Source organism: Strigops habroptila, chromosome 10, assembly GCF_004027225.2.
Source record: "Strigops habroptila isolate Jane chromosome 10, bStrHab1.2.pri, whole genome shotgun sequence".
Lineage (NCBI taxonomy): Eukaryota > Metazoa > Chordata > Aves > Psittaciformes > Psittacidae > Strigops > Strigops habroptila.
In genome coordinates, this window is record NC_046359.1 from 22,954,482 (window position 1) to 22,972,528 (window position 18,047).

Genomic DNA, 18,047 nt, shown 5'->3' on the forward strand with positions numbered 1-18,047 from the left:
AAAAAACTCAAACTTGCTGCTGGTGTTTTCTTCAGTGGTGCTCATTTCTGTTCTGTTTGAATAATAACTGGAAGGTAGATCTTAGGCACTGCCTATTATTGCTGTGTAGATCCATATTTTAGAGACCTAAATATAGAAATATTTTCAATCTGATGTCATTTTGCATTCCCAGGTTCTCTGTGAATTGTTCCAGTCCTCTCCTCAGCGTGGGAACCTCCCAACCTCTGGAAACATTTCAGGTTTTATTAGAAGGCTTTTTTTGCAGCTCATGCTAGAGGATGAAAAAGTGACTTTGTTTCTTCAGTCCCCGTGTCCAGTAAGAATTTTTAATATCCATATGGCCTTAAAAAAAAAAAAAAAAGGGTATATTCAACTTTGAAATGTCAGCTGGTAGCTTTTCCTACTGTACATATTGTAGAATCTTGAAAAGAAATGGGTTGGTGAACCCATTGCTGAGTTGTAACTCAGCATTTTTCATGAAAGAAAATTTAAGACACTGTTGTCAGACAAAGCCATCTTGTTGAAAATATACTGCTTCTGAAAGAACTGACAACTGGAATTTATCTTATGGAAGGCTTTTTAATAGTAACCTTATGCATTACCAGAAAATATAGATACAAGTTTTAGTCCTTCCAGCAGTTCTTCATTATCAGATTCATTAAGGAACAGTCATAGTTTTAGTGCTTCAAAATCGGCAGAGATCCTTCAGCATTAGCCAGAACACCACAAATAAATTTTTGAGTGATAAACACTTGAATTAATTTATAAAACAGATGTATGCTTTTATACTTCCACATGCTTCACTAGAACACAGAATTATAATTAATGTCTGAAGTGCTCTGCTCTCAATTGAACACTGCAAATAAAGAAATAAAGGAAAACGAGAAGTTATTAAAATATCTGCTACTCCCATACAAAGAATAGTTATTTTCTGCTTTGGTTTCTGCTGTTCTTACTATATCTTAGAAGTAAAGTACTACATGAGATATATGACAAGGGAACTGGATCAGATAGTATAGAATAGAAAAGGAGGAGCAAATACGGTTTTAGCACAAATATCTAAATGTTTTGTTTTGTCCTGGCTGAGATTGTTAACATGGCCATTGGTAATATGAGGGTAACATCTGTCTTCTACCACTTTGTTTTACATTCAACAGATTTTTACAGAATGTTACTAGATATGTAAAAGCTGAAAAAATAGTTTGAAAAGAAGTTATTAGATAATTCCGTTTCTTCTATTAAAACCACCAGGAAACAGTCTTCTGTTCTTACTGAGATGATTCTTCCTCTAACATCTGCAGAGAAACCTTAAAAAATAATGTGGATGTGCAGCACATACTTTTAGTATATCCAACAACATAACCTTTCAAAGATTGGTTCCCCTGTTTTATCTCTCAAGTTCTTACCAAAACTGTATTTTAGAAGCTAAATTCTGACTGTCAACAAGTATTCATTTTTTTTATAATACTGCATAACAATAGATTGGTCCTGTATGTGTGTGTTAGTAAATGGGTTTCCTGATGATATGAGGAAGGGGATAAGTGTAAGTAACTGTAAAAAGTACTGCCAGCAAAGAATGATAAAAAATGCGAACAGAGCTCAAGCTAAAACACGTTAAGATAAAATATTTGAAATGTTTTAACTAGTAGTGACTTAGATTTCCATCATAATAGCAAAAAGTAGATAGTAGGTCTAGAGAAATGATGTCTTCCTCTACTCCCAAGTATACTGTGATTTTCCAAATTTAATTTTGGAATTCAGCTTTAATTTCACAAGTAATTGCAAGTCTCAGACACTCCATTTTTCTCTCATGTACAGCTGTGTAAAATAATTGTTTTGTTGTGGTGTTGGGTTTTTTTTGGTTTTTTTTGTTTTGTTTGTTTTTTGGTGTGTGTGTTGTTTTTTTTTTTTTTAACAAATATTATATCGTATTTGGTATGATTCTGGTCCTAAAAATATTCTAGGCTTTTGAACTTTTTGAGTTAAAAAAGTAAACTTGTCTTAATGCGTTTTAACTGTGTACCTTTAAAGTTTTCATTTTTTATTTTCATGTCAGTTCTCATTTTTAGCATGCTAAAGCTTTAGCTTTATTTTGCTGAGGTGACTTTATAAGAACATAATGTTTTAACTTATTTCTGAATGTTAGTCATGTTAAATGTTGATTTTTGCTTTTTTATTGTTTTTTTTTCTTTCAGCTGTACAAAGGTAGAATTAATGCTACTAGTCATGTAATTCAACATCCAATGTATGGAGCTGGACACAAATTTCGTACCCTTCACTTGCCTGTCTCAACAACTCTAGCAGAGGTTCTTGATCGTGTGTCAGGCAAGTTTGCAATAGTTCATGTTTTACTTTTTTTAAAATACAGTTTCAAAAAAGAAACCTCAAACCCAAAAAAACCTGCATAAACCGTATACGTGTAACATACATATTTGCTGTGTTCGTTGGTAAATGGCAAATATGAGACAGTGGTTTAAATTTTAGGCTTTTGCATGTTACTTATGTGTTGCATTTCAGTGGTTAAATACTTTTTTTTCTTTCTATAAAACTGGGGTGGTGAAGGGGAGATTTTTATCTCATTTGTTTTTTGTTTGTTTGGAGGGTTTTGGTTGGTCAGTTTGGGATTTTTTGTTTGGGGTTTTTTTTTTAGTGTTTATGTATTCTCAAATCTCCCATAGGATATTTGCAAGATCATACAAATGATACTTCAAACATCAGTCTTTAAAATGCCCTATCTTTCATTCAGTCACTTAAATATTCCCAGATTCTCTCAGTTAAATATCCTGGAAGTTAAAAGTTTATCTGAAGATGGAGATGAAATCATGTTGCTACGAAAAGAACATTAGTGAAGGCTCCATCTAATTTCTGTGGGTATATGTTTGCCTATGACATAAACATTTGAGTTTGCTTACTAAATGGAGATTGAAAACCATAATTTAATTTGAGGTTAATTTTGCAATTATATACATTGAGAGGATGATGTTAGGGCATGAATTTTATTTTTTTGGTTTTTAAAGTTCAGTACTCTCAGTTATACTACTTAAATATACATGGAGAGATAAACCCCTCTGTAAGGAGCAATGTTGACCACCCCTCTCAACGCCTGAATGGTAGATGCCTTAATCTTAAAATGAATCCCACCTTGAACTTTAGTGTTTATTTAATACTTTAGAAAATAGAACTGCCATATCGCAGATGTGCACTGAAGTGTGCACGCTTAGCTGCACATGCATCTGACTGGGTATGTATGTTCTTGTCTGTAGATAACATTGGTATGTGTAATTTTTTGGAGACTTTGAATTTCTGAAGCAGATCTTCATGGAGTTCAGAGGAACTAGTACTTTTTTTTTTTTTTAATATCTACTCAAAATCTTTACATTGAAACTATTAACAAATGCATTAGGGCAATAACTATATTACCTAACAAGGTGATAGAAGTATTGTAATGGTATTTGGGAGAATACTAGACAGAACAAGACGTGCTTTGGGATTTTAATTGAAAAACAGTGAATGGAAAACAGTGAAAAATGCTTGAAGCTTGTTTACCAGGGAATAGTTCACTATTTCTGATAGAATTCTATATTCACTTACTCTGTTCACTTATTGTGCAGAGAGTCATGTGTGGAATGTGAGTGAGGTCTTCAGATCCTTGTGCAGTTTATAGTCAGAGTTACTGTAATGGGTGGGATAGTCACTGCATATGAGGTAGGAGTCAGTTGCTGAGCAGTGACATAAACTGTACTGAATAGCTGCCTTAGTGGTGTATTGTAGTCAGGTTGATAGCCAGTGCTAATAGGGACTGGGGAGGGGAATGTGATGATGTGATATACTATATTGCCTGTAATTGAAGCTGATCACAGATGCTGACTTTGTAGGGCACCATAACTGGGTTTTGCTGCAGAATCATTACTCCTCAGCTTAACTCTCACTTTAAATTGGAAGAATTAATTCTGGAAAAGTTCAGTTTCTCTTATATTTCCATCCCTCGTCTAAAGTGATTTCTCTGACTCTTATTAAAAGCTTTGGGATACTTACGTATCGTTCCATGAAGTCCATGATTAGGACATAGTACAGCAGACTTAAATACATGAGAAGCAAACCGTGTGTTTGGGGCGAGAGGGAGAAAGGAGGGATGGACTGGGGAAGGGAAGGAAAGGAAGAAAAGACTGCCACTGCAACAACAGGAAGCCGTGAAGGTCTTGTGACAGTCTAATCCTTGGGTTAACTTCTTTTTTGTTAACTAAGCTGTTAATGTCTCAAATTGATCATGTCTTGCTTGCTGTAAAAATAAATCCCAGTAAGTATGTTCATGTCATGTCCTAGCCTTTAAAAAAAAGTGTGTGGGGAGAGATGTCTAAAATCATTGCGAAATCTGCTACTCACATCCCTTCACCATAGGAAGAAAATGTGTAGTATCACTGCAGATAGGATTGCCTAGGACGAGTACCAATTGTTTTGTATTTCGTTCACCTTAGTCTTAATTTACTGGTCTTGGATGGTCAGAATAATGGAACAACAAATCTGAGTATCACCTGAATAGTAAAAATACCATTGCTTAAGCTTCCTTAATAATTTTCTTAATGGTTTTTAAATTCTCCATCAATAAATGGGCATTCAGACTGAAGTAGAGCAACTCTGAAGTTAAATAACAATAGTAGTGGTAGTAATAATGAGAATTTTTCGTAGCAGCAGTTTCACAGTTTTGCACTCTGTATTTTCTTTTGGTCTGCACTGTGCCTGGCACAGATATAACCAATGTCTTCAGGCACAAATAATAATGTATTTCCAAGCTGTCAAACCATATCTCTTTCAGCACCTCACCCACTGGTGATACACAGTTAAAGTTCAGCTGGATGGTACTTCTAGGTCTAGAGTCTGTGGTTATAGCCTAAGGCTGCTGTGGCTGTGTGGAAACAAGTTACTACTCAGAAGCAATTAGAGACTGATTTGGCTTTGGTGCCAGCGTTGCACCTTACAAGGTGTGAAATTATCCATTGTCACCAATGATGGGTCATCTCATAGTTGCCTGCTGATATTTGTGATCTACCCTAATGATTGAACCAAACCAGTTGAACTGCAGTAATCTAATGTTCACTTAAGCGAGTAGCACAAGTTTTGTATGTGTAATGTACACCTTCCAGTTTCAGAGGAACAGTCACACTTGCCAGTTCTGAAGTTGGATCAGTATATAACACTAAACACCCAGACTTAGATACAACAATTAATTTTAATAAGTCTGCAGGTGTATCCCAAAAAAAAAGGTTTGGATTTTTTTGGTTGAGGTTTTATTGTTGTGTTGTTGGGGTTTTTTGGTGTGTTGTTTTGGTTTGTGTTTGTTGGGGATTTGGGTAGGGTTTTGTTGATTGCGGTTTTTGCTTAATCTTATTTTTGTTTGATTGTGTTAGTGTTCTGACATGAATACACTTGACTTATCAGGTAATGGTTTTAAACTGCTACAATTTTAAATTGTCAGAGGAGAGATTTTTGGGGGAAGAGGACCAGAATTATCATAATACCTTACTTCATAGATACTTATCAGACTATTACTGCCTGGGGTGGAACTCTGAGCCACTAAAGTAGTTGAGAATAGCCTTGTTAACAGCCTAGAAATTAATTAAATCAACTTGCTATTTTGAAATGCCTTTCTCGCCCCTTTTTTTCCCCTGTATAGATACACCCAGTATTACAGCTAAGCTAATTAATGAACAGAAGGAAGATAAAGAAAAAAAGAACTATGAAGAGAAAGAAAAAGTTAAAGCGGAAAATGGATTTCAGGACAATTATAGTGTTGTTGTTGCTTCTGGTATGTCTTTTTTTCCCACCATCTAAAAACATCTCGCTGATGTTAAAAGGGGCTGTGTTTGTATGGGGAATATCTACCAACAATGGTTTTATTACTAATGATAGAAAAATTGTAGTGCCCAATTAATCTAACCGGCTGTTAGGCAGCAAAGATTGGTTCCTGGTAGAACAGCTGCCTCTAGCAGATTATGTACTTTGATAAATTTCTACCTGAATGTATCAGTGATTATGTTGTGGATGCTGCTGCTAGTGCATTTTACAGGATTTTGTGGACACACATCTGGAGCTCAGATTACAGGGCAACATATTAGTATTTGTATACTGTTACTGTGGTATGGGTATTACTATCTTTACCTTTTTGCGGTGGCTGGTGCATCAGAGTTCAATCACTCCCACAATATTCTTTGGAAATAAAAAGATCCATATACTTTGCATAACAACTGGTGGTACTCTGCTAAAAACTGTCAGGTGGAGATGTAAGCGTAAAACTGTTATTCCACTTGGAAACCATAAGTACAAGATTTTCTTCCAAGCATTCCTGGAATCAGTCATGTAAACACTTTTCCTCTAAAACTACTCTGGAGGTTATGGATTGAACATAGTAATTTTGCAGTGATACCAGATTACAGTTCAGATGATGGCTCTAGAGATCATTAGGCTTTCAGTTTGAAGTTCGGGTGTGTGTGAGACATTAATGAACTTCAAACTACTCTTTTCCTATCTAGCTTTCTGCCTTCATTGAGGTACCTCAGTTTCATTTACACTTCATGAAGCATGAAGAAGAGACACTGATTTCCTTTGACTTCTGACACCAATATTTCTTAAGCTTTTTATTTCAGGTTTTTAGATATAACTCTAAACTCAAGTGTTGAACACTTGAGGGCAGCAGTTTCATGGATCTTGTTATATATATATAAAGCAACACAGCTGATGTTAATAACAGCATCTTTATCTGGAAAAATACTTGCAGTAGGTGCCACAAACAGGGTAAACAGGTTTTGGTAATATCGAGAATAATAATAGGTCCCAGTGAAAGTTTAAAACATGAATAAAGAATCTACGAAAAAAATAAGAATATGCCAAGCTTGAAGATAGGCCATAACGTAGTCGGCAGCAATGTCTTATCCGAGTTGCATCTCTGATCATACTGCCTCATGATACATAGCCCATTCCTTATTAAGAAAGAAGCAGACTTAAGTATTTCCTTCTTTTTGTTTGCATTTTTTCCAGTTAAGTAAAACAGTTTAAATACAAGCTGACTTCATTTGCATTTGGGTTTACTATGTGTTTGTGAAATCTTTTCTTCTTTTGTCTTTATCTTTTCATATATTCTGGGGTGATTTTTTTTTTTTTTTTTTTTTTTTTTTTTTTTTAATGTCCTCAGAGCCTCATACGGGCAGTATTTAACTTGTTCCCTATTGGTAAAATTAACAGAGAGCAGAGATGGTATTCAGAGCCTGATCTTCCTGGGAAAAGCCAGTTCAGTATACTGAGATTATTGGAGAATATGTTGTGTATTAGAGCTGCTCCTACTGACCAGCTGAAACCACAGTGTATTATAGCATTTCAGGTGTGGATGTTGTTGGTCTTGCAGCTGCTCTTGGCTAATGATAAAGCGGTAGTTGTATGTGTCTTTGGATCTTAACCTGCTGGTGTGTCACCTGCGTAGAAGGGTACATGATAGCAGTATATTTTCGCCGTGCCTTAAGTCAACTTAACCTGCTCCAAAATATGGCAGTCCTGCTATATAAGCTCAGCAGGCTTTTACATACCTAGTTTGCCTTTTAATTATCATGTAGTGCTTACTTTAAATGTTTTGACCGAGGCAACTTTAAAAGTATGTTTAAATATGCCTTTCATCATGTGGTACTGTCACTACTGCAGCTGAAGTCACGTTTGTAGACCAGATAAGTGATTGCTGTCTATAGTCTGTGCTGAAATGTCTGTCAATTTAGGATTTTTTTGCCTTTTTTACTTTCAATTGAAAAAACAACCTAAAAAAGTTTAACTGTAGGGCTCATTGCTGGACAGATTCTTTAAGTTTAAGAGCAGAATCAGAACAGCTTTTGCTTTCATTATGGATGATATGATCTAGTACAGTTATGGTTTGATTTATGTTTGGGGGTCAGGGGGGACGCGCAGCCTTGCAACTGTAAAAATACCAGGATTACATCCAAATATATATTATACATGAATGCTATTCTGATATATAATTACTCAGTGCTGAAAAATTCAACTTTTTTGCTATCATTGAAGCTATTGAGTACATTGCATTTAGTAACTGAAGTTATTAAATACTAGAATGACTTTGATTTTTTTTTTTTTTTTTTCTTCATACTAGGTTTGAAATCTCAGTCAAAAAGAGCTGTTTCATCCACCCCTCCACGTCCACCATCAAGGCGAGGAAGAGTGATGTCAGATAAAGTAGGTACCTCTTCCTCAGGAGGAGAATCTTCCAGCAAGACTATTAGTGTTCCAGTCTTTCATCTATACCATAAACTTCTACCAGGTGACTTTAACAACTAATTTTAAACTTCAAAATTATGGTCTTTTTCAGTGGCTGGTATGTCATCAGAAAGTAGATGTAATGCTAATGGACATCTTTCTCTTTTTATTGAGCATCTCGAACTTGTAGAGCCCTTCTGGGTTGGTAACAGCTTTCAACTGGAAGTGGAGCATTTTAACGTCATAGCGGATTGACAAAAGTAACAGTTATGCTGATCTTCTTTGTAGTTCCTTGTTCATAAACAAAATCTCAAAATTATTTCCACCTTCACTCAGAAATAAAAGGGGGATGAGTTCGTAAAGTGACTCACATTTTCTTTCACTTTGTAAGGCAGAACTGAACTGGTGTTTGTGCCCTGTTACTTCATGTTCTGAGTGGGAAGCCAACTTGCATTCCTCTCTGGAAGGTTGATTTGCCAGTTCAAGAATATTCTTGAATTCCATAATACTTGTGTTTTCAAAAATGGCATGTCTTAAGCAGTTAGTTGTAGTTTACATATAGCAGATACATTTTATCAGGTATCTGGACAAAGTTGATGGGCGACGTTGTAGTTGGGTCATAGAGAGGGAGATCTTATGGGTCCCTTCCAACTTGAGATACTCTGTGATTATGATTCTGTGATCTCCTATAGAGAGAGATTCATGGAATTCTTGACCTTAGATTAAGGATAAAGGACAGGAACATGGGTGAAACACTTGAATATTATGCAGAAGAGCAGCTTGTCTGGTTTATAGTATAGAAACAAGGAACAAGCTGATGGAGTTAAGTGGTAAACTTCTCATCAAATCACCGAATAAAAATAAATTTGCAGCTTTCTGCAGAATTATTTGGGGCTAACCTCTGGCAATTATTAGAGGGATCATATACTTGGATTAAACTATCTAAAATTGATAAAGTTAATGCTGCGATTTTGGAGAGGAGATCAAAACTCAGTGCGTGTTTTCAGTATCTAGCTGGCAAAGGTTAACTGCCTACTAATGGTAATGTGGACCATTCTGTGTGATTGGGTTGATCACATGTCTTGTACAACAGGCAGTTGTTACAAAAAGGGAAGCCATGGAAAGCAGAATCGATGATGAAAGAAAAGGTAGAAAACTTAATTGCACATTGGCAAGACACTTTTAATTTTAATTTCTTCAGACACCATCTTCCACTGAAGAAACAGGTTGCTGCTAAAGACCTTCCTGGAACTTGTGTTTCTTGATAAAGTACAGTTAAGATGAAGTGGGCATGCTAAGTGTATTATATGATCCAACTCTATAACATTTCACTTCGTGTGTTATCAGAAGTTATTCACTACTTGTTATCAGGAAAACTTGTTCTGCCTTGAGAGTAACTTGTAATTTCAGGGAAGAACATATTCCTTGTAAACAGCAGAGTGGCCAAAATCTTGATTTGAGTAACCAGTTTGGGCTGTATTGCATGTGCATTTCAAGCCTGCGTTGCTGCTGCGAAAATTATTCCTGGCAGTGCCATCCATTTTTTTTCTTGCTGAGTTGTGTCCCAACACAAGAGTAGTGAGCTATGTTTGGGACTAATAGGACTGAAAAAGAATTGCAGGTTTCTTTTTTTCTTCCCCCACTTTTTTCCATTTCAGTCATTTTACCTTGTCGTCACATACCTTTACGTCACCACAATTCAAGGCTAATGCAGCAGTGGGGTTTAATAGTAGGGGACAGGCATTTTAGACAGGCGCCTAAAATGCACATAAAATTATAGCCATTCGTTAGATACGCCAAGTGCTTGGGCTCTCCGCACAGAGCTGCCTTAGGGAATGTTGGCATGGTTCTTTGATGGTTGGTTCCAAACTGATGGGGCCCCTTTTCCCAAGAGAACAAATGGTAAAATTAAAGCCTTGGTTTGGAGCCAAGTAATATTTAGTCCACTTGGCATGTGTGGTACAAGTAATGAGCAGCACCTGGGCATGTATGTTAAAATAACCCAATCATCATTTTCCTCTCTGACTTGATGCCACTGTTGCTTAGGCCAACCGTTACCAGCTGAAATGACACTTGCCCAGCTTCTGACTCTGCTGTATGACCGTAAACTCCCTCAAGGATACCGATCCATAGATTTGACAGTTAAGCTTGGCTCAAAAGTCATCTCGGATCCAAGCTTATCAAAAACAGACTCATTTAAACGTCTTCACACAGAAAAAGGTGAGTGTTCTTAATTTTTTGGCATCTTCCTTTTAAAATGCTTTTCTTTGGGACAAAAATGGTTTTGATTTTCTTGTTAAGAAACAGCAATTTTCTGTATTTTCTTGGATGATGTTCCTGAGCCATTCTCTATAAGACAACTGTTAAACTTCACAATAAAGAACAAATTCGTTGCCCATCTTTAGATTATATCTGTAAGATGCACCAATATGGTGGTTCTGGTTTCACTTTTTCTTCATTGTAGTGTTATATACGTGATACAGTTATATGATTATATAGATACCATATACTGTATTTATTGACAAGTGTACTGGTTTTCTGTAGCCAGTGTTTATGCTGATAACCAGGGCAGATTAAGTAATACAGGAGCTGTTTGAAACCATGTGAGTTCTAGGAGCCTGTGAATTTTTCTGGTGGGGCATCTTGGATACTTAAATGCTTCTTTGAAAATGGGGATCTTTCTCAAGCCCATCTAAGCAGGTCTTGTAACTAGCTTTTGAAAACATTATTTTTAACATTTTCTAATATAGTCTGTTTCTTGCTAATGTATTTTCTAATTGCTTGTTATTACTAATAATGCTGGGGAAGGGGGAGGGAGGAGCTGTATCCCAGGAATCTGTTTTGAAACATTTTGATATCGTTCCTCCAGGCAAGGATTTAGAGGAATGGGTCCTTGAAATTAAGCTAAGGTGATCTGCTGATCACAGCATGGAATTACAATTTAATTATTCAGCAGTTTTAAGACAGGAGCTTCTTTTTAAAACTCTTCACTTGATGTTTTTTCCTTCTTTGGAAAGCTTACAGCTTTTTACACTGTAAAGCAGAGGGGTGAGTCTTCCTTCAAAATCTTCATTTAAAAATTTTCCTTATCATGGAAAATCTAACCTTTCTTGTGGCCTGATCAATTCATGTCATCACAAGCAATCAAATTGTAAGTCATGTTTAGCCTAGCATGGTGGAATCCTCCATGTGTCTGACACAAGGTGGTGGTCTCTTACTGAGACCAGCATGTTTGCAGACATCCTCACCCACTATTTGTGGTGATACAGAAAACTTCCACAGAGGTGGTTTCTGTGTGTATCCTTAAGAACAGTAGACGTAAAAGCTCTCTGTACTGAAAGTTTTATGTTTGGGTGCTTGCTTAGACGGATGATCCTGCTTTGGAAGTCTGTGTCCTTTTCTATTTCTCATAGTCTGTTGGGTTGAATTAGTGTGAATTGATGTACCTGCTCCCACATGTCCCTGATTTGAGCTTATTAAATCTGATACTTTGATAATATTGCTCCATAGCGGCGTGCTTCCCCCGCAGCATATCCATGATGTGTTTGTAATCTGGTGCTTCGTGCACATTAGAAAGTTGAGAATTAGGATGTGGAAGGACCTCCTGTTTCCTATTCCCTTTCAAATTAGGGAAAGAGAGAATATCTATGGTTAAAACTTTAAAAAAAAAAAAAAAAAAAAAAAATGCTTGTTTTGGTAGTTGTGTATCAGACTGACCACAATTAAAAGACAGTGAGACCACTTGATCTATGCTGCTTTTTGATGTGGCTGTGTTGTGAAGGCTTTGAGGACCGCTGCTTGTAGTATTTAACAACATAACTGCAATACAGATTTTTTTAGATTAAATATATTGCATATTCACTGAAGTTTTCCTGTGGTAGTGAGCAAAGAGGGTTGATTTTTGGCAAAATTAACCGTGGTAGGGTGCTGTATATACAACCTGTGTGCATTGCTGTACAAAATGATCTTTTTTTGTCTGTTGTACAAGATATTAGGGTACTTAGTCATAAACTGAGTGCACAGTTATAAACTGAGAGGATGAAGGCTAGTAGAAAGTTAAAAATAGAGATCTTGATCTTTTTTATGAGGAAGAGTAGCATTAAATTTCACAGCTTTGGCAGAGGGGCATTTGGACGCCTCACAGAGAGGAGACGTGAGAATGATGGGTGTGGTGAGTGGTGGGTGATACAACTTTATGGATGGTGAGTTAAATGATTGGAAGGGAGAAACTAAAAAAGAAAAATGCTTGTTCAGCATTTTTGAGGAAAAAACAAGACTAATTTAAGTAAGGTTGTCTTTCCTTTCTTAAGCTGTGAACTTATCAGAGAGTAACAAACCTACTCTCAGCTCCTAGGTGAAAGACAGTGTTAACATCTTGAAGGTATAGATCAAGTTTTAATAAAACTTAAGAATGTAATTGTTAACACGTAGCCCTATATAAATAATCCCAAGTTAATGATCTGCCATCACTGGCAAAAGGTACCATGAATACTTTAATTTTCTTTTGATATTTCTTTCATTTCAGCTTCTTGCCTCAGGTTTTGCTTAAGGAGGAACTGGTATTTTTGAAGTCCATTTTTAAGTAAGGATGAAGAAATAAATTCAATATTGATGATGTCTTAATTTCTCTTACCTCTGTGTTTTTGTAGAGCATGCGGATTTACTGGGACCTTGCCCTGAAGATGAAGCCATCAGTCCTGGGGATGAGTGTATGGATGCAGTTCTAGATGAATCGCTTCTTGAAACCTGTCCCATTCAGTCTCCACTGCAAGTTTTTGCAGGAATGGGTGGATTAGCCCTTATTGCAGAGAGACTCCCTATGCTTTATCCTGATGTAATTCAGCAAGTGAGTGAAAAAGTCAGTGTAGAAAAACATGCTAAAAGTGTGTTTTGTGTGTGTGTGTGTGCTTAAGGCTAGTATTTTCCTCATATTTCTTTATGGTTCACTTTGACATCTCAGTTATATGGGAAGCTGCTTTAAAATAGGCAAGTGCGATTTTAACACAGGCCGGTCCAGCTACATGTTATAGGCTGCTTGAATAGCCATGTCCTTGTGGAACAAGTGCATGAATTCGGTGTTACTGGTTGCCTTGCTTCTGTTAATCATTTCACTTAGCCATTAAAACATTTTTTTTAATGGTTAAGTGAAATTCAGTTCTCAAAGCAGATTATATGATTTTATTTAAATTTACTATTGTAAATAATAAACAACTGTATAATCTTAATTATCTTTATATTCATAAGTAGTAATTCTAAAATAATATAATAAATTATGTATTATATTTGTATACTTACATATGGAGTTTCTCTGGAAGCACTGATAGGCATTTCAAAAGTGTCAGTAGTGGCATTAGTGTGAAACTAGTCCTTTGGCTGCTGTTCTAGGTACACAATCTTTATTAAAAAGGGAAAAATAACCTGTGAATTATTCAAATTCTATTTGGCTTTATTTTTTAAATTTTGCCTGATACTCCTAACAGGAGAGTTTGTGAATATCTATTCCCTTTGAAATTAAATTAACCATGAATTAAGGGTGCTGTTCTGTACCCTGACTGCAAAACTATGGCAGGAACAGGAGCCCGGTAGTGGGATCAGATAATTTGTATGAATTCTTTGTAAATAGTTCTGCGAAGATGTTTTAGAGGTCTGGTATCAATGCAGTTCAAAAATGATAAGTTAAGGAAATGTGTTCACCTGAACAATTACTGTATTTTGAAATCCAAGATTGATAAAGTGTATTCTGTATTGAGGAAGACTGATTCAAGGGGTTCTGCAACAGACAAAAGGCAGCTTATGACCAGGAGGAATTTCAGCCCTTTTTTTCCTGCTTTTTCTATAGTCCTGAGAAGTTATTTTCTTTTCACCATTATTTAGCTTGATATAAGTTTGGATTCAAATACTGAATAAGAATTCTGTGATCCATAAAAACAAATTAAGTACAGTAATACCAAATTGAAGATTCAGAGTGAACACTGAATTCTCCAGACCATTCATTAATTTTACTTTTATATTTCTCTAAGTCACTGATAGTTCTTATTCTCTTAATGTGTAGGTGATTGGAATAAATGCAGCTAAACATGGCTTTGACTTTTAATTAGGAATTTGGTAGTCTGAATAAATTCTGCAAGGGCTTTTCAGATTAATCTTTTGTGGTGCAGTCTGGTGATAAATACTAAAATTTTAAATATGATTGCATCAGTTCATCTGAATAGCATAAAAACCTGAAACTTCTGTGATGTTTAGTTAGGAGAGGGACCTGGCTGTCATACCTTCATTTTAACCTAATGTATGACTCTTTCCTGGGGAATTATACAACTGTTACCCCCTTAAACTCTGATTCCCATCATAATGTCTGGCTGCATAGTCCTCTGTTCATAAAACAGAACAACAGACTGTTGTGTTAGGAGATAAATAGTAATAAATCTTGCCAATGTAAAGCCTACAAGGAGCACGAGTTGCTACAAGACTGCCGACGCCCAAATTTCTTCTTAGTTTTTTAAAGGTATTATGATTAATTTTTCTCCTTTTTGCAGCACATAATTAAAAATCGAACACTCGAGTTCACACTCAATGTTTAATGTTAAAAATAAAAGGTCCATTCCTTATTTAAGTCTGATATATAAATTAACCTTTGTATTCTTCACTTCAGTGTAGTTTGTTTCCTATGCCTCTAGATTTTAAGCAGCATGTTTTAACTGAGAGTTTTAGGTTGGCAAAACACCGTTGCTTGCTTGTGTAGGCAGGACTTCCTAGAACTACATTAAAAATGCAACAGGTATGTCTATCCTGGTCCCCGTATCTGTAAATGGTAGTGTATTTCGTGTGTGTCCTGTGTGTCATATGTGTCATTTTTAATGGTGTCCTATGCATGTCCTTTAGATCCTAACTTTAATAACATTTTTGCCTGTTTGATTAAATGAATGACTGTGAAATCGTTTTGCTGTTTTTGTTGGTTAAGGTGAGCACTCCAGTGGTTACATCAACCACACAGGAAAAGCAGAAGGACAGTGATCAGTTTGAATGGGTCACCATCGAACAATCAGGGGAATTGGTGTATGAAGCACCAGAAACAATTGCTGCAGAACCTCCACCGATCAAGTCAACAGTTCAGACTATGTCTCCCATACCTGCACATTCTTTGGCTGCCTTTGGTTTATTTCTTCGTCTCCCGGGCTATGCTGAGGTGCTGCTAAAAGAACGGAAACATGCTCAGTGTCTGTTGAGATTGGTGTTGGGAGTTACAGATGATGGTGAAGGAAGTATGTGCTGCAATTATTATGTTTCTTTGTAGACCACGGCTAGATCATTTTACTTAAATTTATTTACACTGTAATGCTTTTAGCAGGAAGTTAGAATTGGTTTGTGAAGAACTGTGTTGCTTTAGCATCTTTGATAGCCTTTTGTCTCTAAATATTAAATTGTCCGGCAAAGTTTTGTCACAATCATGAGTGTTCAAGTGTTCTCATCTAGACGTCAGAGTAATTGTAAAATAACCGCAGATAAAACTTACAGTGACACTGTCAAGATGACAGTGCATTCAAATAGAACAATACAAGTAGCTGGATACACTCAAATAATTGAGCTAACATCATATAGTTCTGCAGCCAAATGCAGAATAATAGGGATAGGAGCATAGCTCATGTAGAATGAACTGTTCAATAACAGTGTTTAAGAAAAGAAGAGAAAGACCTAAAGGTCATAGTGATCAAATTAGCTAAACAAGAGCTCTACCTTAATGGCGTGAGTTTAGAGGGAGAAATGGGGTATCCTTCAACGAACAGATTGAGCCAAGAGACAATTTGTAGTCAGTGTCTGCAACCCAACCAGGCATTCTGCATCTAGTTCTAATATTTGTATTTCTTAGTGTTTTGAAAAACTGGAAGAGTGTGTGTGAAAGATGTTTTAGTACTTTTAAGACATTGCATTTCATTATGACTTTGAAAAGAATGCTGTTTTTTCTATGCTGCAGTCAACTGAAGTTAGTCTATTCAGCAGCCTATAGAGTGGTGGATAACAAGTAGCTCATAAGACCAGCCGAGAAACTAAGAGTCTTGTTTACTCTCCCTTCTGTTTTTTATTTCTGCTGTATCTAGATATAGGTCAGTAGACAAGAATAAACTGGATGAAGTAGTTATTACCTGAAGGACTCTATGCAGCACCATTTTTATGTCCTTGGGTGGTTCCAGTCCCTTGTTATTGCAAGTAATTTTTCATTTTTTATTTTATTTTTTTTTTTTTAATAGTAAAGAGACCAACCCAAACCCTTAAAATTTGGGTTGCTTTCTTTTTCATGTGTGCATCAACTATTGTTATTGGAATAGAGTTCCTGAAAGTAATTTTCCTGATAAGTAGGGACTGCTTTAATTTTCAGCCTGAATTTATTCATATCCAGTTTTTGCCCATTTATCATTATGCCAGCGTTGTTCCACATCATAAGTAGCTCTTTTTTCTCCAATGCATTTGTTGACAGGAGTTGTATTGCCTCCTAGCCTGTGTTTTTGCTGGACTAAACAATCAGTTTGTCCGTTTCCTAAGCCAAACCTCTGAAATCAACTCGATGAAATGTGGATCAGTTGTGGATCAGTCGCACGCAGTAGTCCACATTCATTCGCTGTATATATTCTCCTCTTCTGTTAAAAATGCATTTTTTCATACACCTGGAACCTCTTTACTTGCTCACATGGTATGAAGAGCTGCATTTACAAATCCATTTTGCTACACCTGCAGTTCTGCAAGTCTGTCGGATGGGCTTCTTTTCCAGAGGTGTTCAGTTTTATTTGTGAAGATCCCAGAGGACTTTTTGTTTCCTTTGTGTTACTGTCTTTACAGACTGTCAGATAGATACAAATTAACTCGTGTGTATGAGTGTATGTATACATACAAATATAGACATACATAGTATATACATACAAATATAGACATACATAGTATATACATACAAATATAGACATACATAGTATATACATACAAATATAGACGCATGTATTTCAGTTTAGACCTCTGATGATACAGCTGATAAACTCTAAGAATGAGGGAGAAAATGTATTTAGAATAAAAAGCAAACTTCTCAACAGAGTTGGCTATTTTGGAGTATTTTCAGTGTTTGAAATACTTTCAGTTTTCAAATATCTCTATTTACATATGCACTGGGGAAGGAATGTGAAATGCATTGTAAAACACAGAAAAAATTGAGACAGCTCCACATCTGAGTACGTCGCATTAATAGGTCACTATTATTTGAAATGTAGCTTTAAAAAGAAGTGATTTTTGCTCATAATGCAGAAGGGTTAAAAATTTAAAATAATTCCACTACAAAACATGCAGCTCATGTAATTAAATTATATTAGTCTTTCACCACGTATTCAACTTGAATAGCGTCACAGATTGGATTGTGTCAGTGACTTAATTCCCACTTTAGGCACATGAATAGGATAAGAAAAAAAAAAAGAAACTACAGCTCCTTGTCAGCTGAGCTGCTGTTAGCTGACCGTGTGCGTTCTTTAACTTGCTGTAGTTGGAATTTTACTTTTTTTTTTTTCTTTAAATTAGTCCAAAACTTTGTTTTCTTAATTCAGAAATAGCAACCTGAAGTGTCATCAAATACAGAAGTATACTCACTGTTATTCACAAACTGACTTTTCCCTCTGGAAATGGTGAATCAGATTTTATAACTTTGGTTCTTAACCAAATCCATAAAAGAAATAAAGACATATTTTCTTCTACACTCTTCCCAAGCTGAAATTTCTTTGTGAAGAGAAATGTAAGATAGCTCACTATATCTGAATTCTTAAGACCTTAGT

At 36.0% G+C, this 18,047-nt stretch overlaps 1 protein-coding gene across 13 annotated transcripts in view; it reads left to right on the forward strand.

Annotated features, from left to right (window-relative positions):
• BIRC6 (baculoviral IAP repeat containing 6) overlaps positions 1-18,047 on the forward strand; it is a 177,128-nt gene that overhangs the window by 100,192 nt on the left and 58,889 nt on the right. For 8 of the 13 annotated variants that reach the window (XM_030499967.1, XM_030499970.1, XM_030499962.1 and 5 more), the window contains 7 exons: positions 173-316; positions 2,196-2,325; positions 5,672-5,803; positions 8,144-8,311; positions 10,294-10,467; positions 12,897-13,105; positions 15,206-15,506. In XM_030499967.1, coding sequence (XP_030355827.1) covers positions 173-316; positions 2,196-2,325; positions 5,672-5,803; positions 8,144-8,311; positions 10,294-10,467; positions 12,897-13,105; positions 15,206-15,506 — 1,258 coding nt within the window. The remainder of the gene's footprint in view (positions 1-172; positions 317-2,195; positions 2,326-5,671; positions 5,804-8,143; positions 8,312-10,293; positions 10,468-12,896; positions 13,106-15,205; positions 15,507-18,047) is intronic. The other 5 variants (XM_030499961.1, XM_030499966.1, XM_030499968.1 and 2 more) reach the window with 1 other exon arrangement.